The 23,402-nt window shown below is 45.1% G+C and overlaps 9 protein-coding genes and 2 non-coding genes across 12 annotated transcripts; 7 read left to right on the forward strand and 4 right to left on the reverse strand.

Annotated features, from left to right (window-relative positions):
• Window positions 1-1,745: 1,745 nt before the first annotated feature.
• LOC9657408 (peptidyl-prolyl cis-trans isomerase FKBP20-1) lies at window positions 1,746-2,713 on the forward strand. Its single transcript, XM_002974189.2, has 5 exons — window positions 1,746-1,969; window positions 2,027-2,160; window positions 2,220-2,299; window positions 2,352-2,444; window positions 2,513-2,713. The coding sequence occupies exons 1-5, from the start codon at window positions 1,864-1,866 to the stop codon at window positions 2,670-2,672; spliced, it is 573 nt and encodes a 190-aa protein (XP_002974235.1). The 5' UTR covers window positions 1,746-1,863; the 3' UTR covers window positions 2,673-2,713.
• LOC9657409 (structural maintenance of chromosomes protein 5) lies at window positions 2,688-7,411 on the forward strand. The gene is made up of 29 exons (XM_024679392.1): window positions 2,688-2,828; window positions 2,878-3,055; window positions 3,107-3,260; window positions 3,318-3,391; window positions 3,436-3,585; window positions 3,640-3,744; window positions 3,789-3,934; window positions 3,981-4,092; window positions 4,148-4,303; window positions 4,359-4,480; window positions 4,530-4,674; window positions 4,726-4,791; window positions 4,838-4,963; window positions 5,015-5,113; window positions 5,163-5,328; window positions 5,379-5,524; window positions 5,573-5,636; window positions 5,686-5,810; window positions 5,862-6,012; window positions 6,069-6,172; window positions 6,225-6,341; window positions 6,393-6,470; window positions 6,522-6,621; window positions 6,671-6,725; window positions 6,772-6,820; window positions 6,876-6,963; window positions 7,013-7,085; window positions 7,135-7,238; window positions 7,285-7,411. Exons 1-29 carry the CDS (start codon window positions 2,764-2,766, stop codon window positions 7,332-7,334), a joined length of 3,168 nt encoding a protein of 1,055 aa, XP_024535160.1. The 5' UTR covers window positions 2,688-2,763; the 3' UTR covers window positions 7,335-7,411.
• Window positions 7,412-7,464: 53 nt separating this feature from the next.
• Window positions 7,465-8,464, forward strand: LOC9657410 (plant intracellular Ras-group-related LRR protein 3). Its single transcript, XM_002974191.2, has 3 exons — window positions 7,465-7,643; window positions 7,699-7,796; window positions 7,842-8,464. Exons 1-3 carry the CDS (start codon window positions 7,506-7,508, stop codon window positions 8,437-8,439), a joined length of 834 nt encoding a protein of 277 aa, XP_002974237.2. The 5' UTR covers window positions 7,465-7,505; the 3' UTR covers window positions 8,440-8,464.
• A 123-nt stretch (window positions 8,465-8,587) lies between these two features.
• LOC112347852 lies at window positions 8,588-8,733 on the forward strand. The gene has a single exon (XR_002992882.1). It is a non-coding gene; the product is annotated as a U4 spliceosomal RNA (small nuclear RNA).
• Window positions 8,734-8,925: 192 nt separating this feature from the next.
• Window positions 8,926-8,997, forward strand: TRNAM-CAU. Its single transcript has one exon. It is a non-coding gene; the product is annotated as a tRNA-Met (tRNA).
• Window positions 8,998-9,059: 62 nt separating this feature from the next.
• Window positions 9,060-9,978, forward strand: LOC9657411 (heavy metal-associated isoprenylated plant protein 31). The gene is made up of 2 exons (XM_024679395.1): window positions 9,060-9,344; window positions 9,399-9,978. Exons 1-2 carry the CDS (start codon window positions 9,146-9,148, stop codon window positions 9,782-9,784), a joined length of 585 nt encoding a protein of 194 aa, XP_024535163.1. The 5' UTR covers window positions 9,060-9,145; the 3' UTR covers window positions 9,785-9,978.
• An 82-nt stretch (window positions 9,979-10,060) lies between these two features.
• Window positions 10,061-13,028, reverse strand: LOC9657412 (regulator of MON1-CCZ1 complex). The gene is made up of 13 exons (XM_002974361.2): window positions 12,947-13,028; window positions 12,786-12,887; window positions 12,558-12,738; window positions 12,236-12,495; window positions 12,027-12,180; window positions 11,870-11,979; window positions 11,734-11,821; window positions 11,388-11,681; window positions 11,265-11,339; window positions 10,751-11,214; window positions 10,573-10,681; window positions 10,340-10,519; window positions 10,061-10,283 (listed from the first exon to the last, which is right to left on the reverse strand). The coding sequence occupies exons 2-13, from the start codon at window positions 12,788-12,790 to the stop codon at window positions 10,116-10,118; spliced, it is 2,088 nt and encodes a 695-aa protein (XP_002974407.2). The 5' UTR covers window positions 12,791-12,887; window positions 12,947-13,028; the 3' UTR covers window positions 10,061-10,115.
• Window positions 13,029-13,099: 71 nt separating this feature from the next.
• On the forward strand, window positions 13,100-15,460 carry LOC9658070 (probable methyltransferase PMT11). The gene is made up of 9 exons (XM_024679393.1): window positions 13,100-13,644; window positions 13,706-13,855; window positions 13,912-14,182; window positions 14,237-14,347; window positions 14,407-14,566; window positions 14,622-14,879; window positions 14,927-15,049; window positions 15,106-15,183; window positions 15,234-15,460. Exons 1-9 carry the CDS (start codon window positions 13,126-13,128, stop codon window positions 15,439-15,441), a joined length of 1,878 nt encoding a protein of 625 aa, XP_024535161.1. The 5' UTR covers window positions 13,100-13,125; the 3' UTR covers window positions 15,442-15,460.
• An 8-nt stretch (window positions 15,461-15,468) lies between these two features.
• Window positions 15,469-20,211, reverse strand: LOC9657413. Of its 2 annotated transcripts, XM_024679390.1 has the most exons (20): window positions 20,098-20,211; window positions 19,940-20,028; window positions 19,766-19,875; window positions 19,649-19,700; window positions 19,495-19,577; window positions 19,365-19,431; window positions 19,231-19,293; window positions 19,012-19,167; window positions 18,860-18,953; window positions 18,726-18,805; window positions 18,588-18,660; window positions 18,492-18,535; window positions 18,368-18,435; window positions 18,237-18,316; window positions 18,026-18,183; window positions 16,725-17,967; window positions 16,432-16,649; window positions 16,121-16,342; window positions 15,908-16,064; window positions 15,469-15,845 (listed from the first exon to the last, which is right to left on the reverse strand). In XM_024679390.1, the coding sequence occupies exons 1-20, from the start codon at window positions 20,207-20,209 to the stop codon at window positions 15,508-15,510; spliced, it is 3,507 nt and encodes a 1,168-aa protein (XP_024535158.1). In that variant the 5' UTR covers window positions 20,210-20,211; the 3' UTR covers window positions 15,469-15,507. The 2 variants fall into 2 exon arrangements, with proteins under 2 accessions (XP_024535158.1, XP_024535159.1); XM_024679391.1 differs by lacking the exons at window positions 15,469-15,845; window positions 15,908-16,064 and having other exon boundaries at window positions 16,263-16,342; window positions 16,415-16,649.
• Window positions 20,212-20,326: 115 nt separating this feature from the next.
• LOC112347753 (enoyl-CoA delta isomerase 1, peroxisomal-like) lies at window positions 20,327-21,034 on the reverse strand. The gene has a single exon (XM_024679104.1). It carries the CDS (start codon window positions 21,032-21,034, stop codon window positions 20,327-20,329), a length of 708 nt encoding a protein of 235 aa, XP_024534872.1.
• A 527-nt stretch (window positions 21,035-21,561) lies between these two features.
• Window positions 21,562-22,665, reverse strand: LOC9658071 ((E)-2-epi-beta-caryophyllene synthase-like). The gene has a single exon (XM_024679368.1). The coding sequence runs from the start codon at window positions 22,663-22,665 to the stop codon at window positions 21,562-21,564; it is 1,104 nt and encodes a 367-aa protein (XP_024535136.1).
• Between the last annotated feature and the right edge of the window lie 737 nt (window positions 22,666-23,402).

The following is a 23,402-nucleotide window of genomic DNA, read 5'->3' on the forward strand; positions in this document are numbered from 1 at the left end:
CAACGAGTTTTTCACTTTCCAACGTCTTTTTCAACATCTTTTGCAATTTGAACCACTAAATATGCATAGTTTTATATTTTATTTTAATATTCCATACACTCACTGGTTAACACTTCATTAAAATTTTGTAAAACTTGTGTATGCATTTGTTCTTACCACCCTTAATAATGTTTTTTATTTGGCACAATATTATGAGATATTGCTTCTTCCATTTCTCATTATATCTTTTAGTTCTATTTCTTGTAGAAGATGGTTCAATTTCAATGGAAGTTGATGCTATTACTATCTAAGTTCAAGGAGTTAATATTGCTCTTATTGCTTCTCCCCCTTATCTTATACTTCATTATATTTTTTCAATTCTTTTTATTTCTGTTCCTTTTAGTTTTTTTTCTTTTACCTGTGCTTTTATCATTTTTTATCTTTCCATTACTTCTTTTTATATTTCCTCTTTAGATCCTTTTGACGGCTTTTGTGTTATAATGGTTGACTGGTTTATAAAGGAATATGTTAATCTCTTCAAATTTGACATATCATTTGGGGCCAAAATTGCAATATATTATCTTATTTCAATTGGGGATGTTTGTTTAATCAAAGTTCCTATTCATCATTAGTCATTAAAGGAAATTAAAATTTTATATACAAATATCAAGGAAATGTTGAAAAGGGTGTTATCTAAAAGTTGTGGAATCTTTGAGCATATGAACTTTATCTTGTGATGAAGCCTAATAGAAGAATTCGTTTTAACATTAACTATCATCTATTAAATGAAGTTATTATCTTGAATATATACCCTCCTCCTCACACTGTTAATTTCCTAGATTGTTTAGGAAGAGATTGTTAATTCACCGAGTTAGATATTATTTTTGGGTACTAACAAGTGCCAATATTTAAAGAGGATATTTCTAAGATTACTTTTTGAATATCATTTGGTATATGCAAATTTTTGGTGATATTATTTGGTTTGAACAATGCTCTAGCAACTTTTTAGCCAATGATGGACAAAATTCTTTGCAATATGCCAAAGATGATTGCTAACTTCATTAATAATATTTTAATCTATTCAAAAGAGGCAGAAAAGGTGTGTGGAAGGCACATCTCCATGATGTTTGTAGAACATCACACACACACACACAAACACATAGATATATATATACATATATATACATATACATACATATACATATATATATACATATATATATACATATACATATATATATATATATATATATATATATATATATGTATGTATGTATGTATGTATGTATGTATGTATGTATGTATATAAGACTGAGATATCTTTGCTGCATCTTCGTTGTTTTTGAAAATAATGTAAATTGAATTTAGATAACTTAATGTTTTATCCATTATAAGACAAGATGGAAATGTCTTGGCTGAAAGATTCGCTAGTCTAGAAATGCTTTGATGCAACCTCCAATTGTAACTAGTGGGCTGAGCAAACCAAGTCTCCCATGAATAGCTTTCTTTCTTTCATATGGATCACTGTTCTAATAGCCCATGCATCTCTTTTTGTTCGAGATGACATTGCTGAGACGGACTTCAGTGACAGAAGAGGCAAAAAACTGCTGATATTCTGCTTGAAGTTGCAGAGGGAAGCTATAACTTTAGTGAACAAGAGAAGCAGAAGAACCCTAGCTATGCCATGTTTGAGGAGGTGATGTTGAGCTTCTGCAGTCCACTGTTTGTCTGGATTCTCTTTGCGATTTGCCAAATCCATTCCAAGCCCCGAGAAATACGAGCTGCTCCGGAGAGTTGAAGCATCCGGAGGGAATAAAGATGTGGTGGAGTATGTAAACATGGTATCCGCATCTTACTGTAATTAGGGCAACTGATTTAGGGCCGATGGATGTCGTGGATCTTACAGGGGATGGAGGAGTGATGAAGAGAATTGTCAAGCGCGCAAGGCCGGACGCATTGGCTCCGTCGGATAGTCTTGCAGTTGTGGATGGTACGTTTAATTTGTACAACCTCAAGTAAAATGTCTCTTCTCGTTTTGTTTGGCTAGTTCACTACGAAGGAACACTGGCCGATACTGGAGCGGTGTTTGATTCCAGCCGAGAAGACAATGCGGTGTTTACCTTTGAGCTGGGGCGAGGCAGCGTGATCCGGGCGTGGGAATGCGCAATTAAAACTATGCAGGTAAAGTAGCATTTTTATCTTTAGAGTGAAGTACATGGTTGATTCTAAATAGCTTAAAGGTTGGCGAGATTGCGGAGATCATTTGCAAGCCCGATTATGCTTATGGCGCGGAAGGATCGCCTCCAGAAATTCCACCAAAGTGAGAGCTTAAGAGTTTTCTTTGAGATCTTGTTCGATGGTTTTGCTTGCAGCGCGACTTTGGTGTTTGAGGTGGAGCTCATGGATTGTAAGCCGCGAAAGGGATCGACCGTGAATAGCGTGGTGGCCGAGAAAGCCAAGCTCGAGTAAGTCCCGCAAGCTGGATTGAATCCATGGTTTTTCTCATGGGTGCTTTTTCTCAAAACTTTTGTAGCGAGCTGCGAAGAGAAAGAGAAGCCGCCGCAGCGATCCGCGAGGAAGAGAAGAAGAAACGCGAGGACGCCAAGGCCGCCGCGGCCGCGCGCCTCCAGGAAAAACTAAATGCCAAGAAAGGGGGCAAAGGAAAATCCTCTAAATCCAAGGCCTCGCAATAAAAATGCCCGCCAGGAATGACACGCGGCAAGTTCTTGATGCTTTCCCGCCCAGCACAAAAACCCTAAAATTAGGGTTTGTGGGATTTTCGCGATGTTTTCCTCGCAAGTGGGCACGGAGCCGCCTCCGCGCAAGCGGGCGAAGATCTCGGCCGAGAGGTGAGCGTGTTCTCCTTTGATCTTGGCCAGGATTTTGAGAGCGCTGCAGGGATCACGATGACTATATGCGAGGAAATATCACCCAAATTCGTGTCCACAACTTCATGACTTACTCCGACATCACGAGCAAGCCCGGGCCGCGGTTGAATCTCGTGATTGGGCCGAATGGAACGGGGAAGAGCTCGCTTGTGTGCGCTCTCGCTATTGGGCTCGGTGGAGAGCCACAGGTATGGAAGGGGGAAGAACCCTCTTTTCTTATGATCCTGTGGTGTTTGTAGCTGCTTGGTCGTGCTGGGCATATTGGGGACTATGTGAAAAGAGGGGAGGATTGCGGCTGGGTTGAGATCACACTCCGGGGTGACTCACCGGATGCTTCGACGATCATTAAGCGGAGTTTCAACAAGCAGAACAAGTCAGAGTGGCAGCTGAATGGTGAGTTCTTGCGCATTTGTGTTTTTGGGATCAACCTTTGGAGATTTATGATTATAGGAAGGTCGTCAACGAAGAAAGCTGTGCTCGAGAGTGTGCAGCAGTTTAACATTCAAGTCAACAATCTTACTCAGGTTTGGAGTTTTATGGCGTCTTATTGCTCACTTCCCGTTTGTAGTTTTTACCACAAGATAGAGTCTGTGAGTTCGCAAAAATGACTCCAATTGAGCTACTGGCGGAGACAGAAAAAGCTGTAGGGGATCCAGAGCTTTCTCACCAACACGAGAAGCTTGTCACGTTAAATCAGCAGCTCAAGCAGCGCCAATTGGTCAGCTTCAGATGTTTTTTTTCCTTTCCGTATGAACTTGTGCGGCTTGTGCAGTCTGTCAGGCAGCTTGAGAACGCATTAAGGCAACACAAGAGTAACAACGCCGAGCTTGAGAAAGACGTGGAGCGGGTCCAGGAACGAAATAGATTGTTTGAGAAAGTAAGTTTCCTGCTTTTCCTGAATTACTGCTCACACTATCACAGGCAGAATCGATGAGCAAAAAACTTCCGTGGCTCATGTATGATAAAGACAAAAATATGTATGTGGAGGGCAAGAAGAGATTGAAAGCCGCCGGGGAAGTTCTAAAAACTTTGACGGAGCAGTTGGCGGGTCTGAAGCGTCCAATCGAGTACGTATTATGAAATGGAATTTTCCAACTAATGTTCTTTTACCAGCGATAAAAAAAAGAAGAAATCGACAGCAGAATCTGCGCTCAGAAAGCTTCGTGAAGAAATATCGAAATCCGAGGTGAAGCGGAGGGAGATTGGGAAGAAGGAGACCGATTGGGTAACTTCTCTATGTTGCCAAGACAGCTGATGGTAGTTTTTCTTTTCGGGTGCAGAATGCTAAGGTGAAGGCGAAACAGAGTCATATTGAGGACGCTCAGCGAAATGAAGCTAACCGTGTTGAAAGAATTCGTAATAATAGGCGTCAGCTTCAAGAAGCTGAAGACGAGCTAGCGAGATTTCCAGATATTAAGCTACAGACAGAAGAAACAGTATTGATCTTTTTTATTTGTGCTGGTTGAGCATCTCATAGTCCTGAATTTGCAGGCTGAACTTTGCCAAAGGATAACAGATCTGGAAGGCCAAGCCCAGGATAAAAAGCGTTTGGTGCAAGAGCTGGAACGTTCTCAAAACCATAGGAGGAGGGACATTGAACGATGGAATAACAGGTGGTTTCCCAGCAACGTATATTTTTTTTATATAACCCATTTTTGACAGGCTTTCGGAGATTGCCAATGTTACAAACCAGCGTTTGGATCTTCTGAAGCGCTACGGGTGTCCACAAATTTATGAAGCTTATCGCTGGGTTGAGTCGCACCGACAGGAGTTTAGACGTGAAGTCTATGGTCCGGTTCTTGTTGAGGTGAGACAATTTTGTCGTGCATGATTGCAAACTCACGCGAGATGATTCCAGGTGAACATCCCGAACAAGGATCTGGCAGCTTATGTCGAAGGCCAAGTAGCCAATTATATATGGAAGGTGAGAGTCTGTTTTCTCCAAATATTTATATCAACTATTCTGGCAGTCCTTTGTGACTCAAGACGCACAAGATCGAGATCTTCTCGTCAGAAACCTAAAGCAATATGACGTACCCGTGATTAACTTCACTGGCGATGAACCCCCTGTTCCAGGCATGAGAATTACACCACAGGTAAAATGTGGCTTTCCATGCTGCCTGTGCTGACATCTTCGTAGGAAAAAGATGGAAAGCCTTGGGGTTTCTGGAAGACTGGATCAAGTTATCGCTGGTCCACAAGTCGTGAAAGACGTTCTTGTTGGACAGTTCGCCTTGAACTATTCTGTATGTATTTACTGTTTTTCTATACATTTTGCTGACGACGTTTCATCAGTTTATAGGTTCTGCCGAAAGTAATATACGAGCCAACGAAGTAAATGGGCTAGGAATCAAAGACCTTTGGACTCCAGAGAATCACTTTCGATGGCAAGAATCTAGATATGGAGGGCACGTTTCAGCCAGTGTGAATCCTGTTCGACCAGCTCGAATGTTTTCGCCTAGTAAGCTCAGTTCCTTTGGTTATCTCGCGGTACGAAACTTCTTGCTGCAGGTGTGGATACAACAGAATCGGAGGAATTGCAGCGCAGAAAAGTTGAAGCAGAGAGTGCTCTAGCGCTATGCAACAACGATTTGAGGGCGCGCGCAAGTGAACAGCGAGAGCTGGAAGATCAAGCAGCGGAGCTACATAGACAGAGAGTATGGCCTAGATATTGGTTGTTTAATGCTTATCACTGATTTTTGCAGGAAGCGATTGTGAGAAGAAATCAAGCTGAAGTGAGGCGACGAAAAGACTTAGAACTAAAAATAGGTGCGCTCTGTTCTTCAACATATTCTCTACTTGAAACACTTTTGTGCAGACCAACGACGAAGAACACTAGCTTCGAGTGAGAACGAGGAAGACCTGCAAATTGTAGTTGACAGGCATCGATCTACTATCAAGGACTTAAACTTGAAGCGTTGTAGCAAGGCGATAGAGCTAAAGGTAAGCCAACCTGTGTTTGTTTATCTGACACGACTGAATGCTGATCCACAGGACATTCTAATCCATACTGTCAACGTCCAAATCAGCCATAACATACAATATCTGGAGTCGATGGAGCTCGATGCCGAGGTGAGGCAGATGGAGAGGGATATTAGAGCTCAGGAGACACGAGGTGCTCAAGCGCAAAGAACCTGGGACGAATGTATTGTGGACGACCTTGGCCATGAGAAGTGTTTTCTAACCGTATGTGATCCGCAGGTAAAGTTGAGGTCGAGAGCTTGAAAAGTTCTCTGGCAAAAGCCAAAGAAATAGCTGAAAAAAAGGCGCCGCTTACTCCTGAGCTTCAAGCAGCTTTTGCCGAAGTAAGTTACTGAACCCTTTACAAATGTGTTTTGACGTAATGACGTTTTTCAGATGCCAGATACGATTGAGGACTTGGAAGACGCAATAGAGACAGCTAAAGCCCAAGCGCGGGCTGTTATTTTTTCGAACCCCAATGTCTTGGAAGAGTATGAACGCCGCTGCGAGCAGGTCTTATCCACTCTTAGATGGTTTCACTCATCTCATATCAACTTCTGACAGATTAAGAGTGGCACTGCAAGGCTGGAGGTTGAGACTAACGCACTAAACTCTTGTGTGGAGGAGATGAATACGATACAGGTGACCATAAAAGCTCGGGTATATTTCGTGGTACTAAAAGTTTTCTTACAGTCAACGTGGTTAACAACCTTACGGGAAATAGTGTCTAGAATTAACTCCACTTTCAGTAGGAATTTCAAGGAGATGGCTGTTGCAGGCGAGGTTTCATTAGGTAACTGGGATTGTCGCTCTTTCTTGTTTTAAACATTTTCTTTCTGTAGACGAGCAAGGGACCGATTTCGATAAATATGGCATTCATATCAAAGTCAAGTTCAGGTATGATTTAAGTTATCTGTGGCTTTCGTTTGACTTTTTCGTTCAGAGAAACGGGAGAACTGCAGGTTTTGAGTGCACACCACCAATCTGGAGGGGTACATAATTTCCGTGATTAGTAACCTTGGTTTGTGGATTGAGTCTCGTTTTCAGGAACGCTCGGTGTCAACTATACTCTACCTTGTCTCACTCCAAGACCTTACCCACTGTCCGTTTCGTGTTGTGGATGAGATAAACCAAGGTATCCTGACTGAGATTTCTGGTTGCGAATCTTTAACAGGTTTGATCAGGAATGGATCCCTTCAACGAACGTAAGATGTTTCAGCAATTAGTGAGAGCTGCAAGTCAGCCCAACACACCCCAGTAAGGAGCTAGTTTTTCCTTCGGTCTGCATTTAACTGTTTTTTTTCAGGTGTTTCCTTCTTACTCCTAAACTTCTTCCGGAGCTTGAATATTCAACAGCGTGCAGCATTCTATACATCATGAATGGACCTTGGATAGCAGCACCTTCAGAAGGTAAAAACCATGAGACAATTCATTCATTGTCTGACTGGTTTTACAGTGTGGAAGAATGGGGAAAGCTGGTCTCGGCAGTTTGCCTCGTCCTCTTAGGTATTTAAAGTAAATGTTAACCAATTTTGTGACTTGTCCTTTTAACTTCACTATAACATGGATAACCTTTCTCCTTCCTTTTTTTTCGAGAGATTTGCTTAAATAGGGGCGGAACTGCACAGGTCTGTAAGTTTTGTTAGTTTTTTTAGCTTATCCTTTTCAGAACGAATCATGAGGAAGCCAGAGGGTTCTGAAGCCGTTGTCGAAGTTAACAAGAAAGGAGAGGAACAGGTCGTGCTGAATCTGAGCGTTGTTTCCGGTATGCTGTGCCCGCTTGGTGCTGTAAACCTCTCCAAAAGCCATCTAGAGGTGAGCCGGCTAGAACGACGAGATTTGTTTCTAAGTTCAAGTGTTTACGTTGTAGGATCTGCCAGATTACTTTGACAGCCTTCCCAAACTGCGCGTCCTCAACCTTTCTGGAAACATGCTCAAATCACTGCCTCGGAGCCTTGGCCGTTGTAGGTGAGGCTAACTGCTTTTTTCAATGAAAACTAATCTTGTGAACAGCTTCCTCGAGACACTGGATGCCAGTTTCAACCAGCTTGAGCATCTCTTCTTGAGCTTTGGAGCCAACCTCCCGAGACTGAAGCGCCTCCACCTCCAGCTCAACAAGCTCAAAGCTCTCCCGGAAAGCATCGGCAAGATGGCCTCCCTCGTCCACCTCGAGGTCCAGTTCAACAAGCTGGTGTCGCTGCCTCCCACCATCGGCGACCTCAAGAGCCTGCAAACGCTCGACGCCAGCGGCAACTTTAGCACCAGCGTCCCAGACTCCATCGGTTACGCCTCGTCCCTCACGTACTTGGATCTCAGCTACAACCAGATCGCGAGGCTGCCACTCTCGGTGGGAAATCTCACGCAGCTGCAGGAGCTCAAGCTCTTTCACAATCCTCTAGTAGTTCCCCCACTCGAAGTGGCCGAGCACAGCACTAAAGCGGTGGTGGAGTACATGTCACAGGAGCTACAAAAGCCTCCCGGCGCTAGGCCGAGGCGCCACTTTGCTTTGCTTTCTAGTCTTAGGCCGCCGCTTCTTAGACCGCCGTGGCTTAGGGAGCTCCTTTGTCGGGGCTCGTCAATGGACTACTTCGTAGAACTCAAACAAACTTAAAAACCATCGTGTATCTGCCACGTCAGCAACTTGCGTGGAGATACGTGGTGAACACGTGTAAATATGCCACGTCATTATCCCACGAGCCGGGGCTTGGGATCGTGTCAGCTCGCGAGTATATAAGAGGAGGCCGGAGAAGGGGAGCGGTATCTTTGCGCTTGGGGCAATGACGCAGTTTATGAGGTTTTACCGAGACGCGTCAATTGCTGGTTGAAAACTATTTCCAAACCCCCTCGTCGTGTCTCCCTCGGGAGGCCGTCGAGAATTTCTGGAAGGCCCGCCCTAGGCTCGGGCCTACAAATCTTAAAACCAAGAAGGAATTAAATTTGTTTTTTCTATGAACATTATTACCTAAGACAATTACTAAAATAATTAATCACATTTTATTTCATGTTAGTCAATGAAAACTTTCTACTAACAAACAACCCAAGTTATTTTTTTATCAATTGTTTAATGCAATTTCCATCAATTATTTATTGTCTGAAGATCAGAGTGGCGCAGCGGAAGCGTGGTGGGCCCATAACCCACAGGTCGGAGGATCGAAACCTCCCTCTGATATCTTAGCATTTTAATTAGCTTAAATACTGCGATAATCGGAAGTTACCTTTAAGATGTTTGCTTAAAGTTTTTGATGTGAGTCAAAGTGAAAAAATTTCAACATTCGTTCTTATCTTTCAGTGATGATGCAAAAGATGCAAAGAAAGAGATGCTGTCCAAGTATAAACGCGCTCGTTCTATGCTGGAACATTCATTAAACTGGGGAGAAAATGCAGGTCCTTGTTTCCCTCCGCTCCATGCTTTCTCGTCACTCTCCTCGTCTTGCTTGCAGACTGTGGAGCTCAAAGTCGCAATGGACTGCGAGAGGTGCGAGAACAAAGTCCGCAAAACGCTCGCCAACACCCTGGGTTCGCAATTCTCCCGTTCTCCGCTTCTATAAGCTCTGCTTTTCTTGTTTCCAGGAGTCGAGTCAGTCGACATCGATTTCCAGCAGCAGCGGGTCACGGTGATGGGCTACCTTCTCGACGCCAAAAAGTTGATGAAGAAAGTGAGGAGCAAGACCGGCATGCACGCCGAAGTTTGGAACCACCACTACAGCAACGTCCAGCACGTCTATGGTCCCATGGACACCTCGCTCACCAATCTCTTCAGCTCCGCCAGTGACTACAACACAAACAATTACTACGACCGGAGCCACCGGATGCATCATGGAAGCACTTACAGGGTCAGCGACAAGCCGGCTTACGACCACGAGTACGGCAACCAGAAGCAATACATGCCGCCAGTGGATGACAGTGTCACCACCATGTTCACGGACGAGAATCCAAACGCTTGCTCCATCATGTAGCGCTGCGAGCCGAGGAGCTGTGAAGGAAACATCAGTCACAGAAGAGAGAAAATATTCGGATGATGCATTGTGCGTGTACTCACCACTTGAAGTTGCTCGCGTAATCGCATCAAAGGTTGCCTTTCAGCTGCAAGCGCACCAAGAAAAATCATAATAGCCTTCTCAATAATGTAATGCTGTAAAGGAAAAGCTTACCGAATCTCTTTACTGTGTAGTCTTCTGTGAGCCGCAAAGCATTCAAGCTGATTCCCTCGAATAGAAAAAGCACAAGAAAAATGATAGCAAGACACCTGATATTCCTTGCCTCACGAAGTTTGATATTTACAGGTGCCTACTTACTAGAGTCCCGCTTGAGAATGGAATAAAACTTCTCAAACTCGGCCGTGTGCTCGAAAGCGGAAACAAAATCGCAACAAAATCTTAGCACTGATGCAAGCAGCACGAAGTTATCCTTTGCAGCAGCCGCTTCGAGAAATCGCACACAGGGTGGCGACTCAACCTGCACATGCTTAACAGTTTTAGATAGAGCTAGAAAAGAGAGAGCGAAAATCAGACCTTGTTCTGACGTATATAACGTAGACCTTCCAAGAGCCTACCTTTGTGCAAAAGACGCTCAAGGTAATCTTTGTGAGCATGCACCTGCCTCAACATGTCCGTTCCGATTTCTTCGAGTTGAGAACATTGCGCTCCAATGTCCAGCAACTCAAGAGCAAGAGCTTTTGATGGCTCAATTACCTGTCCAACAAGATGCACATAAACAAACTATTAGCAGCACTTTTAAGATTTACCTGATCAGCAACAATATGCTGAATCCTAGCATAGCACTTGTCTCTTGCAAGCAGTCGCACAAGAAGAACATACAGTCCTGGTGGGATTGTTAGTTGCTCAGCTCTTGCACTGCAATAATAGAAAATCACAGATGCTATTCAATTTTTTCCTGAGATAAGGAAATAATGCATACCTTACCTCCGCAAATACTGTACCATAACAGCTCCCAAAAAGCTGTTTTCAACTGCCATTCCTTCGTCGATTACAGCGAACACGTTGTCTAGCATTTCCTGAGGCGAAACATGTGGACTGGCAGCTTGATTTTCCGTTTCCGAGAATCTAATGCTGCTACTTTCTTGCTCAGGTTCACGAATCTCTTGTTCGCCGTTGATAAGAACTCTTGCGGAACCAGCTCGAAGACTCCCATAAGAAAGTTCTGCTGCGTTGCTTATAGCCAGGGCAGTAGCAAATGCAGCAGGTTGCATGCCTGGAGTTAGAATCAACGGCATTGACGACATCCTTCCTATTGGGGTACCCTTGCTTGAGGAACGCTTCACATGACCGAAGGCGGAAGTTAAGACATCTAAGGCAGAAGCAACCTGGGAAAGAGATCTCCTCTCCATAATAATGGAGCGCAAAATAGAGCACGATAGCTGTTTCGCCTGCAACGTAGGAGATTAGTATGCCACACATAAGTGACGCAACCGCTAACCTTCACAGCCTCGCATTTACGCCTTTGAAGGAAAGCTAAAAGAGACGAAAGGTCCGATGAGCTAGCTGCAACAGCCTGCATACAAACAAGAATGACTGGATACAAAGAAGAAATCGCATGCACCTCTAAGTCAAGTTGGATCTTCCACAAAAGCCCGTGAGTATGGTCCAAAATGACGTCGGGGTTAACAAAGACCCAACCTTCTCCATAGAGACTTGATTCGTCTGCTCCTGGCTTTTCCGGACTGTTGGCTGGTTTGTACTGCCGCAAAAGAAGAGGCAATGGCGCAGATATAGGAACTTTTGTGTTGGCAAGGATGTCATAGAGCAGCACCACTTTGGAATCAATCTGATGAACAAGAAGTACGTTGTCAACAACGCTGACAGACACATTTGACGCATATGTTGGTAGAGAGCCCTGAAAACATTTGGAGATCTTCAGCTAAGTGGCAGGAAAAACGAGTTTACACCTGCGAAATGACAGCATCACGGTAGAATCTGTGGATATGAAGCATCTTAGCCAAAGGATCAGTCTGCAAGCAGTACAGCCTTCCGTACCTGCAAGTGAAGACGGTCATACAACTTGCCTTAGATACAGCGACTTACATTGTAGCAATGAACACATTCTCCGAGGACAAAACAAAAGTTCGGTGATTCTCAGATTTGGTGAAGTTTGCATCGAATTTAGGAAGCCGGACAATCCCCCCTGCGGAGAACTGCAGGCACACGCAACTTAGAAACTGTCACAACAGTACGACCCAACCTGGTAGCCAGAGAGTGTTTTGCACTGCGTCCCAGATGCCAAAAGTACCAAGCGACTTTCGTGCGTGTAAACAAACCAGCTGACAGACTGCTTCTTCTTCTCAACCAGCTTCAGCTTCCCCTTCCCAAGACACAAGGAATTCAGCTCCAGACCACTGCCCATGAACGAAAGCATTTAGAAAACTCAAAAGACCAACTTCTAGCATTCACCTTGCTGTCACAATCACAACATCACAGTCCGGACAATCGGTCCAAAAGAAACCGAGTATCCTCTCACTGGAACTCTTGCACGACTGCTTAAAGGAGTTACAGTCTTCTCGGTTGATAAACTCGATCTCCGTGTTGGATCTAAGAATGGCCAGGATCTTACAGTCGAGCGAGAACCTCACGCCAAGAACAGGGCCCTGGCTTATCTTCACAACGACTGGATCCGAAGGTGAAGTATCAGAGCTTACAGACCAGGAATAAATCTGGTAAAAACAATGGTCACATAAGAAGGAAAAACTGGAAAGAGTGTTGTTTTCGAACAAACCTCCCCAAGAGTAGAGACTAGCAGCAGCTTGTTTGCGTCGTCATAAGTTACTCCCAGAGCTCCGGGAATATCACATCTAAATGGTGGATACTGGATGTATGCATGAGACATGGCGCCCGATCCGCTATCGTAAGAACCAAGAGCCATTCTAGCTTCGCAAAGACCATTATTTAACCCTGAGCTGCAAGGAGGAAGAAAGTTTTTCGATCGATCCGAGCAAGAACTCACCACATTCTTCATGCAAGCCCTCAGCGCCAGGAACTCCTTCTCGCACATCCCCTTCTCAATCGCGGCGGCCTTGCCGGCGACGCATTGCCCGTATTCCTTCATCTGAGGTGCCAGAATCTCGGAAATTTTCAGCCGAGGGAGGAGAGCGGGCGCGAATTCACCTGGAGTGGACAAGACGCGATCACTCGCCGCAGCGGAGATTGGAGCGCGCGATCGGCCATGCGAGTAAAAACCCTAGTTCTTCATCTAGGGTTCTGAGCTCTCTCTCACTTGGAAAATGCCGCTATCTCGCACCGATCTACCACAATCCCGGGTGCAAGGCGCGATCTAAGGCGCTGGAATGGATCGCCGCGGCCTGGTTCTCATCTGCATTGCCTGCATTCTCGTCGATCGCAGCTCCTCCTTCCTCACCGACACGGGAAGAGAGCTCGAGGTCGAAAATTTCAACGATCAGGGCTGGAGCAGCGGCGGCGACACTACTCCAGCTGAATCCACCACGCAGGCCACGATCTTGGGCTTCCTCCGCCACGATGGATCGCTCGATAACGAGGTACTGGCCAGGGAATCAGGGGAAGAGGAAACTCCCGAGATCGTGGACAGCGATCTGGTTCTTAGCAGGAATTTCAGCGCCGAGGAGAATGTGAATGGGAAATCTTACAAATTCGAGGAGTGTCCTCCCAGGATGAAGGAGTATATTCCCTGCCTCGACAACAAAGATGCTATCGCCCGGCTTGCATCCACTGAGCATGGAGAGAAGTGGGAGCGGCATTGTCCCGCTGGGAAATCACGACTGTGTTGCATCATTCCACCTCCATTGGGATACAAGCGGCCTATACGGTGGCCCAAGAGCCGGGACGAGGTGAGAAAAAATGAGAAAGCTTTTGTTCTTCGTGATGTTCTTGAGCTAATTTTCTTTGCAGGTGTGGTATAGCAATGTTCCTCACACGCGCTTGGTTGCTGATAAAGGCGGGCAGAACTGGATCCAGAGTCAAAAGGATAAGTTCGTTTTTCCTGGTGGAGGAACACAGTTTGCTCATGGAGCTGACCAATATCTGGACCAGATGGCTGAGGTTCGTGCTTACTTTCTTTCATGGTTTTGATGGGGAAATTTTTTTTCTTTCATCAGATGGTACCAGAGCTTGCCTTTGGTGAACGCACACGCGTTGCGTTGGACATTGGTTGTGGTGTTGCAAGCTGGGGCGCTTATCTTCTCTCTCGCAACGTTCTGACGCTTTCCATTGCTCCGAAAGACGTGCATGAGAATCAGATACAATTTGCACTCGAGCGTGGGGTTCCTGCAATGGTGGCCGTCTTGGCCACTCGTCGGCTCTTATATCCAAGTCAAGCATTTGATCTGATCCATTGTTCTCGTTGTCGTATCAACTGGACTCGTGACGGTGAGTATAAGAACATGTCTTTCCTTGACTTCTAAGGCAGTTTGTGCTATACAGATGGTATACTTCTTGCGGAAGTTAATCGCATAATGCGCGGTGGGGGCTACTTTGCATGGGCAGCTCAGCCTGTTTACAAACACGAGCCAAGTAGTTTGCAGGCATGGAACGGTATGTTTCTAAGCCTCTCAAAATTTGGATTTCGCTTATAAGTTTCCTGCATTCGGCAGATATGGCAGACCTTGCCAAGAACCTTTGCTGGAAACTAGTTGCCAAGAAAGGCTACATTGCAATCTGGCAGAAGCCCGTGGATAACTCATGCTACTTGAAACGGGCACCGGGAACACTACCTCCGCTCTGCGATTCAAGCGATGACCCTGACTCTGTCTGGTATCGTAGAGACTCCATTTCTGTGATTTATACCAAGTGTTCGTCCTCTGGACAGGTATGTACCAATGAAGGCTTGCATCAGTCCCTTACCTGGAAATGGACTCGGTCGTAACATCACCACATGGCCATCGAGACTGTCCCTTCCACCGGAACGTTTGAAAGCCGTGAACTCAGATGCATTGCAAGCCAAGCCTGAAGTGTTCCTGGCCGAGCAGCGGTACTGGACTGCCATCGTTGAAGGATACCTGCGAGGCCTTGGCCTGAAGAAGGAAGACATTCGAAACGTAATGGACATGCGAGCAGGCTATGGAGGGTAAGTTTCTATATTCTTTTGCATGGATGTTATGACGTCTGTTGCAGGTTTGCTGCGGCTCTAATCTCGCAAAAGGTAGATTGGTGGGTGATGAACGTTGTTCCCAAACGTGGTGTAAATACATTACCGGTGATTTATGATCGCGGACTGATTGGTGTTGCTCACGACTGGTATGTGACGAGCAAGGTTTGCTTCTACTTTGTGACTAGTGATTCGTTCTTCTTAGGTGTGAGGCCTTTGACACTTACCCACGAACTTATGACCTTATACACGCTGCGGGAGTTTTTATGCTCGAGAAGAACAGGTATCTTATTGGAAAACCGTTGTACGAAGTATCTTCATATCGACTTACAGATGTAATGCTGCTCACATCATTTTGGAAATGGACCGCATATTGCGTCCCGGAGGCTGGGTGCTGATACGTGAATCTCGATACATGGCAGCCGAGCTCGAGTTCCTGGCAAAATCCGTCAAGTGGCACACCCGCATCCTGGAAACCGAGAGTGGTCCTTATGGGAAGGACAAGCTTCTCTCCTGTCAGAAGCCGCTTCCCAATTTTTGAGCTCTTCGTCACTGCGCAGCACTACTATGCGGCAAAAACGTACGTATCGAAAACTTACCAAAACTCTCATAGTCGCAAGCTGCTTATCAAACCTTGCATTTGATTCAGCTGCTTCTTGAGCGATGCGACGCTGTTTAGAGTACTTGACGAGGGATCCATGCCGTCCTCAGCTGCCGTAGTCCTGACGTCCATCTCGATTCTCCTGCAAAGGTTCTGGGACTTGCACACCAAATCTTCGAGCTGGTCGGCCAGGACAGTGGTGTTGATATTCTCTTCTCGAGTTTCTTCTCGAGGTCTGAGAGAGCTGTAGGGAGTGGAAGAGTTGCAACTGACGTTGCTTATGCTGCTGGCTCGCCGTGATCTTTCAGGACTCATGTATTTCAGCTTGTCGAGACTTCCACTTCCTGTTTCTCCAGAAGAATAATAAGACGATGGTCATTTTCGGGAAGAAAAAGCTCTTGCTCACCTAGGCTACTTAGTTGGACGATGGCGGCTTGGCCGAGAGATCCCTGTAGCTGCAAAAGTCTCAGCAATCCCACCGTGATTCTACTCGCTGCTTCGGCCTCGGCTTTAGCAATTTCTACGAGAAACTCGAGCTCGTCTTTCGTTGCGTCCATTTCCATCTGCAAGAGAGAAGAGAGAGATATTAGTTGACGTTCGATCTATATAATTTTCTTACCGGTTCTCTCACGGCTGCTCGGACACTGTCAACTATCCACTCGCCGATTCCAATCTCAGCGTCTCCATCGCCACCCTCTCTCGCTACCAAACGGACTTCCAAAGCAAGCCCATCGTTACCACTTCTCCGACTTATATCCACTGAAGATAATCCGCCATTGTCCAGCGGCTGGAAACTAACAGCCCTTCTTGGCTTTAACGCTTGAAGCCCCTCGAGCATTACCTGGGAGACCAAACCAGCAAGAAAATCTCGTTCGAGTCAGGAAACGCAATTATTTGTCTAACGAATTCTTACGAGCAAGATCTTCGTACCGTTATTCTTTGTGGCGGTCGCTCCTCGGTGCTAGTGCTGTGATCGGCCTTAGCGCGCAAACACTTAAACGTAGAATGCCAATATGCGTCTTCGTCCGCTATATTTTCCACGCCTTGCAAAGCGAATAGCCAGTCTATAAGCTGGATATCAATCTCTACGTTGTCTGGTCGTTTAAGCTCCCATGAATGATCATCGTTCGAGCTAGCAGAGATTTTTCCTGTCATAAAAAAAAGGGCACAGCTGCTATGAACAAAGAAAACCAACGAAAGAGTATGAAACCTTTTTCCTTTACCTGTATGAGAGCCTTGAAAGAGATGAGCCAAAGGACCGCCGGAGACTCTTTTCAACACCTCCTTGAGATCCTCTCCTGGTCCTCCATCAGGTCCAAAAACACCAAACCTATGTAGCAGTGACTCCGTGTAAATCATCCCACCTCCCAGTCTCACTCCGGATATCTTTGCAATGGCTTTCAAGCTATGGCAGTCAGCGTCCTCGGCCCTGTAAGGCATCATATGGACCACGTTGACCTCAAGAAACGGCCTGTTCTCCTGTGAAGCTTTCTCTGCAGAAGGAAAGTTTTCGTTCACCCACAAGATCGCTCTCATGTTCTTCTGCTCCAGTAGCTTTGTGGAGAGCGACTCTCCACACTGCTCGGATTCCGTGTCGACGCACTCCACGCGAACACTCTGCCAGCACAAAGTTGAAGAAACTGCGATGGCTCCGCCGAGAGTTCTGTGTGTGACCTTGAAACGTATCCCACTTCCGATAAACTTGACGAGTGGAAAGCCTTCTACGGACTGCTCGGAAGAACCCGACTCCAGAAACTTGATCTCCAAATAATCGAGGCCGAGAGTAACCGCACTGTCGGATGGAGCCGCTTCAATGAGTCCTCCAAACGATTTGGACTTGCTAAGATCCTGGACTCCTCCATCGGTTTTCATGAGTGCCTGGCCAACCTTTCCCAAGTAAGAATACATCTCTAGCACGAACAGCAGCTGCTCCACAGAACTGTTGGAGATGAAGTGATTCCATGAGATTCCCAGTCTCACGATGCCCCCTGGAGGTGGAACCTTGAGCAGCGGCAGGCCGTCGGGTGTAACCATTGCAACCTCCAAGCAAGGCTCCTTCAACTCTATGCACTGCCAAAGGCGAAAGTCCCCACTTCTACCGGTTTCAAGAGCCACGCTCACTTGATTTGCTCGTATGGCCCATCTTTTCTGGCTTGAATCCGGAAGTTGGCCTTTCCAAAAAGCAAAGCACGCTGGATCTTCGTCGAGTTTCAGCAAGCCATAGGATAATGTTGGACTCTCCACGAACAGCAACCCCTCTACATGCAATCTAGCCCCAGTAAATCCCTCGTGTCGTCGCTGGTCGTCGTTTTTTTCAGGATCCATCGGAACGCTCAGGTCAAACTCCCTGAGAGAAAAGTGCATACTGTTCAGCGACGTGTTTGGACGCACTACCCCAGGCTCTACCAAAATACCGTCCGCCAGAAAGGAAGAAATCTGTAAACAAGACTTTTCTTGAAGAAATATCTACAGCAAGCACGTAGTGTTAGTTTTGATGAGGAAAAAAAACGTTTTGCAAAATCACCTTTAGAGGTTGACACTGAATTACGGTTTGTGAGGCCATTGCTGGCGGTAAAGGAGACGGCGCTAGCTGAGAAGAATACAGGCTTGCAATAGATGTACTGCTGTTCTTCGAAACGTGAAAGTCGAGAGGATAAATCTTTGGCCACAAGATTTCGCTGGCTGCAAAACCAGAATGTCATTATCACAGACGACCCGAAAGAGTAACCAAATACCAAATGTCGGTACTTCAAATGGAGCTTGCGGACTCATGCTAGGCTGAACCAGAATGCAGGGAGGTTGTAAAAACATATCCCTGTAAATTTATGGGTCGGAAACGCCTGCGTTTGCAATGCGTGAAGCATACCTTAAGAACAAACCTCCCAAGGAGACATTTCCAAGAGTTTTTACTGAACCATTCTCAGGGATACTTGCCTGCATTATCAGCACCATAACGTGTTAAAAGTGTAGAATTATGAAAATTTACTTACCCGTTTGTAGCGAAGCGATTGGGCTAATAATTCCAGCCTGAAGTCTAAACAAAGATTAGCTCAAAGGACACAGAAAATACAAGAAAAGTAAACTACCTGCGTCTTTGATCCCAAGAAAAATATGTTCGACACTTACTCCAACAAGAGTACAAGAAGGTGACTCATCCACCTGTAAGAAATGATCTTTTATTCTAGTCAGGTGATCTCTTTAGAAATAAAATCCCCCTAGCTCACCATAGCATTTGTCGGATGTACGTCTCCACGATTCAAGCAGACATAGAACCCGGTCATAAACCTTAGCAGCGCTCTCAATCCTAAAATACCGGATTTTACAGCAAAAAGGATTAGGAAACTATTGAAACAATTACCTGGTTCACTTAACGCTGGACAGACAGCTTCCGGTATTAAGAGTTGAACCTCCAGTCCCAGAGGATTGTTTTGCTCTGTCCGGTGCATTGTGATCTTTCATAAGAAGAAAACGTTGGTAAATATTTAGCAGCACCAAAGATTAGAAACTTACATACGCCGTGCCAGAAATGTTGTCAAGGAAACGCTCTCCCCCGAAAAACAATCTTTTAGCTCCATCGGCATCTTTACTTCCGCTGGAAAGCCGCTCATCAGCAAACATGTCAGGATGGGGAAGAAGGTCCACGGAGAAGGATCGCCATTCTAGCTTCTGCAACATACAACACAGCAAAATAAGTCTATTCATCATCGGTAAAGCTTGTAGCATAAAAACCTTGAAAACGAAGATACTTTTCTTGTCAGAGGAGAAGTTCCTAGCTTCCCTGAGATTAACAACCTTCGGCAGTGACAAACGAAACAGAACTAAATGTAAATGAGCATTCATTGAAACACAAACAATGCTCTTACCTCCCAATGCTCATTGGTCGTGTATAAACTAAGACCTCTCATTGTAATAGCTGCTAGCGGTGGTGTCCTTCACAGCAAACAACAATAAAAACTTTCAAGCATAAGCTGGAAGAGATAGCAAAAACCATACCATGCAGCTCCTCCACGAGAACCACCTCGTGTTTCTATCATAAGGTTCACTGTGCCAACTTGGATCGTCATTCCATCGGCAATCTGCGACCAAGATGAAAAAGAAGTAAAAAATAAACATAAACAGTTAAAACGGTGAAGATTTTCGCGTCTACCTGATCAGCGAATCCATAACTGGTACTCTTTGCAGAACTGTTAGTTTGGATTCTACGCAAAACCAAAAACGAGTAAGTTAGCAGTAAAAAAGAAAAAAGAGAGAGAGAGTAGCGCACCCGGCAACAGGATCACAAGCCTCGGCATCCGACTTTTCAGCAAGAACTAGATCCAGTTTGTCAATGTCCACAACAATCGGTTCGATCTTGACGTTAGAGATGTAAGGGATCTGGAGCAAGAACAGGAAAAAATCCCCTTCCATTATCTAATGCAGGAAGGAAATGCCGGCTTACAGTGAGCTCCAATTTGCCGACTCTCGCTTGAGCGACAAAGAGCGACGGCGGCAATCCCAGAGTGGAATGCAGAACGGCGCCATCGACATCTGCGTGATCTCTAGGTTGATTGATTCTTGATTGACAATCGAAGAGAAAGCGATATAGCAATTGCATACCTAGATTGTGGAGCTGGACGGATCGGCCCTGGAGCTTGAATTGATCCCGAGTGAAGGAGCGCAGCCAGTACTTGAGCTTGGACTCGAGCGCCCTTGCGAGAAGGGACTCCATTTAGCGAGCCAAGCCCTAATCACCATTGTGAAGGAATGCGAATGTTACTATTTGAAATAGAGTATGATATGGTTTAAAGATTAGACATTATTTTCTTTCTATAACTTAGGTGGAGTACTACAAGAGCATTCGAGCCTTCTCGTGATCCAGCTCCTTGATTGCATCCGCATAGATTGTCATGCGAACAATCGCATATGTATCCTTGTTGAAGTTGCGATCGGCCAGCTCCCCGGCCAGATCCATGGCCGCCTTGCGAGCATCTTGTGCGGTGTGAAAGTACTTGTCGATGATCCCGGCCTCGAATGCCTGACGAGCAGTGAGCCTGGGACTGAGAAGAAAGGCATCGCGATAAGCTCTCGGGGTGAGCTTGAGCCTGGCCAGAGTGAAAGATCCCGGCGGCGAAACGTAGCCTGGAACCATGCTCATGGAGTTGCTCCTCAGCGGCGTCATGATCCAGAAGCCGCGATCGTTTCTCATGTACTGGTAGTCATGAGCCATCGAGATTGAGGTCCTTGCGCCACAAACATGGCCGCAGACGCAAGAGATTGTTGGAACTTTGAGCGTCATGAACGCCAAGACGACCTTTTCCATCTCAAGCACCAGATCTGGGAGGCGTTTAGGCGGATCTTCCTTGGCCCATTGCAGGTCCAGGCCGTTGCTGAAGAAGTTGCCGTCATTTGTTGTCACCAGAGCTCTTGCATCAGAGTCTTGCACCACTTTTAGAGCTTCAAGTATGTCATTAAGAAGATTGGGATTCAACCAGTGCTCGCCATCGCCAACTAGCCTGAGAACTGCAACTTGTCCTTGCCTCTCCAAGCTACACATTTGACAAAACCCAGTGGGTTTTTTCTGGCAATTTGTAGAAGTTTTAGATCTTAGAAATATAAAACATATGTCAAGCTAGATGTCAAGTTGAAATTAGGAGAAAAAAATTGTTGCAGAACTTCATATGACTGAGAGGTGAGCCAACATTTGAAAATGTGCCATGATTGAAGAGTAGCATGGATATCCTTTGTCTCCCAGAAGATACGGCTTCTCTCTCTCTCTCTCTCTCTCTCTCTCTCTCTCTCTATTTAACAATCTCAAAAGTTGTACTTTTGCTGATTCTATACCTCTCCAATAGCGAGATAAACTTTGATTGACCTAGCAAGCAAGTAAGCTATTGAATATCTACTTCACTCATCCAAAGATTCTCATCCAGTACTCATCATCAAAGTACTAGAACCAAGTTGGCTTGATCCGTCCGATATTTTTCGTTCACTAAACCCTGTTTCTACCCTTTTATTAAATTTTAAAACTCAAAACAATTCCAGTTTATTATAGAACACAATACATTTCCCAAACACATCAAATCAAATCATGATAAATGGATGATTGCCGCATTTGGATCCCAATGGCAAGATGAGGGTGGCTTCTGGATGTAGAAACCAGGTCCCTTGGAATGGTTCACCATTCAGCAGCGGATTGTCAAGTCCATGGTAGCGTCCTGTGACATATGACCAGCGAAGATTTCCAGATGCCACACAAGGGTACCATGTTGCATACTCCACCAGATCTTTGTCCCCAGTTTCCTCGCCCAGCTTCATCAGCTTCTGTTGGAGTAGCAAGATCTCGGCTTCGGTCTCCTGGATCATTTCGCATACCTTGTCCACAGTCGCTTGAAAGCTTGCATTATCCGGGCTGTGGCAAAAGATGACACAGAGATAGTTGTGGAAGCGCTTGGTTTTCAGCTCGTGTCGGAAGGAAAGGAGATCATTGACAAGAACGACGTGATCAATCACTGCCTTGACAAAGGCTACGAAGTCTGGGGATTCCACCACACTCTTATGCAACTTGAGATCCATGCAAAACTCACACATAATGCCTCCGGATGCTTCCATAAAGATTGTCTCTCTCCGGAGCAGCCGGTACTTCTCGAGGCTTGGAATGGATTTGGCAATTCGCAAAGAGGCCTCCTCCACCACAGAATCCAGATAATTTCTCAGGCAATTCATGTAGCGAGCAAACAGTGGGGGATCCATGAGACTCCGAAAGCTCGACATCACTTCCTCAAACATGGCGTGGCTAGGATGCTTCTCCTTCTCTTTTTCACTTAAGACATAGCTTCCCTCAGCAACTTCAAGAAGAATATCAATAGCTTTTTTTCCCTCTTGCTCACTAAAAGTCTCGGCAATGTCATCTAAAACAAACATAGTCCATGTATGCTTTGATGAAAGTTCCCCTTTGCTGCTCTCCCCTCTTGGAATAGTCATTGGGCTATACAAGCTAAGTCTTCCCTGAAGAGCTTTCTTTCTCTCATATGGATCAGTGATACTCAAAATTCTAAGAGCCCATGCATCAGTATCTTTGGATATCCTAGTAAAATCAGGATGGCATTCAAAGGGAATGGTACAAGGGATGAATGGCAAATCGAACTTGCAAACTCTTGACAATTTTTCAGCCAAAACATCTTCCATCTCTCAGCTACAAAAGTGATGAATGAACCTTCTTTGAAGCTTTATATATTGGAAAAAAAAAAAGCATGATAGGATTAAGAAAAATCAATTGGTTGGCTAGAGGTACACCATAGTTTGATATCTACCAATGTTCTTCCCATTCATAACCGTCCGCATGTTTTACTTTGTTAGAGAAATCAGATTTCAATTTGGTCCCATTGGTCCATTGGGCTCCACATGTTGAGATTGAATCATACATATATCCAACTCAATTGGAATAGGTACATAGTTCCTTTTGATCTTAACAATGAACTGTTGCTTTAACAATGAATTATTCAATGGTACAATTTCAAGTTTAGGATCATGAGGGACAGATCCAAGGTTTTATTTGCTCCTGCTATACTAAACTCAAGGGTAAATTGTCAACACCACATGTTAAAATTAACATTTAATAATTTAATTGGTCTAAGAATCCACTATATATTTAAGTTTAACATCTGGCAGATTGATATTTAAAGGTGTAGTTTAGTTGGCTAGACCATATGTTATATTGATATCTAGCAATCTAGTTTATTCCTACTAAGCTAAACTTAAGGAGTAGGGTGTCAATATCATATATTGAAATTCACATATAGCAATCTAACTTGGTTTAGGTTTAGGTTGATTGACTAAGGAAATCATATTATGTATTCAGATTGACATTTAGCAATTTAATTTGCTTTATGTTCCATGTTATAATTGACATTTAGTAATCTAAT

The sequence above is a fragment of the Selaginella moellendorffii genome, unplaced genomic scaffold (genome assembly GCF_000143415.4).
Source record: "Selaginella moellendorffii unplaced genomic scaffold, v1.0 SELMOscaffold_24, whole genome shotgun sequence".
Classification (NCBI taxonomy): Eukaryota; Viridiplantae; Streptophyta; class Lycopodiopsida; order Selaginellales; family Selaginellaceae; genus Selaginella; species Selaginella moellendorffii.

Bases quoted from the DNA above. Each gene is read 5' to 3' on its own strand.
- LOC9658071 (XM_024679368.1), bottom strand. From the start codon at position 22,665: ATGGAAGATGTTTTGGCTGAAAAATTGTCAAGAGTTTGCAAGTTCGAT.
- LOC9657408 (XM_002974189.2), top strand. From the start codon at position 1,864: ATGGATGTCGTGGATCTTACAGGGGATGGAGGAGTGATGAAGAGAATT. The intron at 2,161-2,219 runs GTAAAGTAGCAT...AATAGCTTAAAG, and splicing joins GCGCAATTAAAACTATGCAG to GTTGGCGAGATTGCGGAGAT. The intron at 2,300-2,351 runs GTGAGAGCTTAA...TTTTGCTTGCAG, and splicing joins CCTCCAGAAATTCCACCAAA to CGCGACTTTGGTGTTTGAGG.
- LOC9657409 (XM_024679392.1), top strand. From the start codon at position 2,764: ATGTTTTCCTCGCAAGTGGGCACGGAGCCGCCTCCGCGCAAGCGGGCG. The intron at 4,304-4,358 runs GTATTGATCTTT...CTGAATTTGCAG, and splicing joins AGCTACAGACAGAAGAAACA to GCTGAACTTTGCCAAAGGAT. The intron at 4,675-4,725 runs GTGAGACAATTT...AGATGATTCCAG, and splicing joins ATGGTCCGGTTCTTGTTGAG to GTGAACATCCCGAACAAGGA.
- LOC9657410 (XM_002974191.2), top strand. From the start codon at position 7,506: ATGAGGAAGCCAGAGGGTTCTGAAGCCGTTGTCGAAGTTAACAAGAAA. The intron at 7,644-7,698 runs GTGAGCCGGCTA...TTTACGTTGTAG, and splicing joins TCTCCAAAAGCCATCTAGAG to GATCTGCCAGATTACTTTGA. The intron at 7,797-7,841 runs GTGAGGCTAACT...TCTTGTGAACAG, and splicing joins CGGAGCCTTGGCCGTTGTAG to CTTCCTCGAGACACTGGATG.
- LOC9657412 (XM_002974361.2), bottom strand. The intron at 10,682-10,750 runs GTAAGGTATGCA...CTATTATTGCAG, and splicing joins ATGGTACAGTATTTGCGGAG to TGCAAGAGCTGAGCAACTAA. The intron at 10,520-10,572 runs GTAAATCTTAAA...CTTGTTGGACAG, and splicing joins AGCATATTGTTGCTGATCAG to GTAATTGAGCCATCAAAAGC.
- LOC9657411 (XM_024679395.1), top strand. From the start codon at position 9,146: ATGCTGTCCAAGTATAAACGCGCTCGTTCTATGCTGGAACATTCATTA. The intron at 9,345-9,398 runs GTTCGCAATTCT...TCTTGTTTCCAG, and splicing joins AACGCTCGCCAACACCCTGG to GAGTCGAGTCAGTCGACATC.
- LOC9658070 (XM_024679393.1), top strand. From the start codon at position 13,126: ATGGATCGCCGCGGCCTGGTTCTCATCTGCATTGCCTGCATTCTCGTC. The intron at 15,050-15,105 runs GTATGTGACGAG...CGTTCTTCTTAG, and splicing joins ATTGGTGTTGCTCACGACTG to GTGTGAGGCCTTTGACACTT. The intron at 15,184-15,233 runs GTATCTTATTGG...ATCGACTTACAG, and splicing joins TTTATGCTCGAGAAGAACAG to ATGTAATGCTGCTCACATCA.
- LOC112347753 (XM_024679104.1), bottom strand. From the start codon at position 21,034: ATGTGTAGCTTGGAGAGGCAAGGACAAGTTGCAGTTCTCAGGCTAGTT.
- LOC9657413 (XM_024679390.1), bottom strand. From the start codon at position 20,209: ATGGAGTCCCTTCTCGCAAGGGCGCTCGAGTCCAAGCTCAAGTACTGG. The intron at 20,029-20,097 runs GTATGCAATTGC...GAGATCACGCAG, and splicing joins CGTCCAGCTCCACAATCTAG to ATGTCGATGGCGCCGTTCTG. The intron at 16,343-16,431 runs GTACGAAGATCT...TTGGTCTCCCAG, and splicing joins GACCGCCACAAAGAATAACG to GTAATGCTCGAGGGGCTTCA.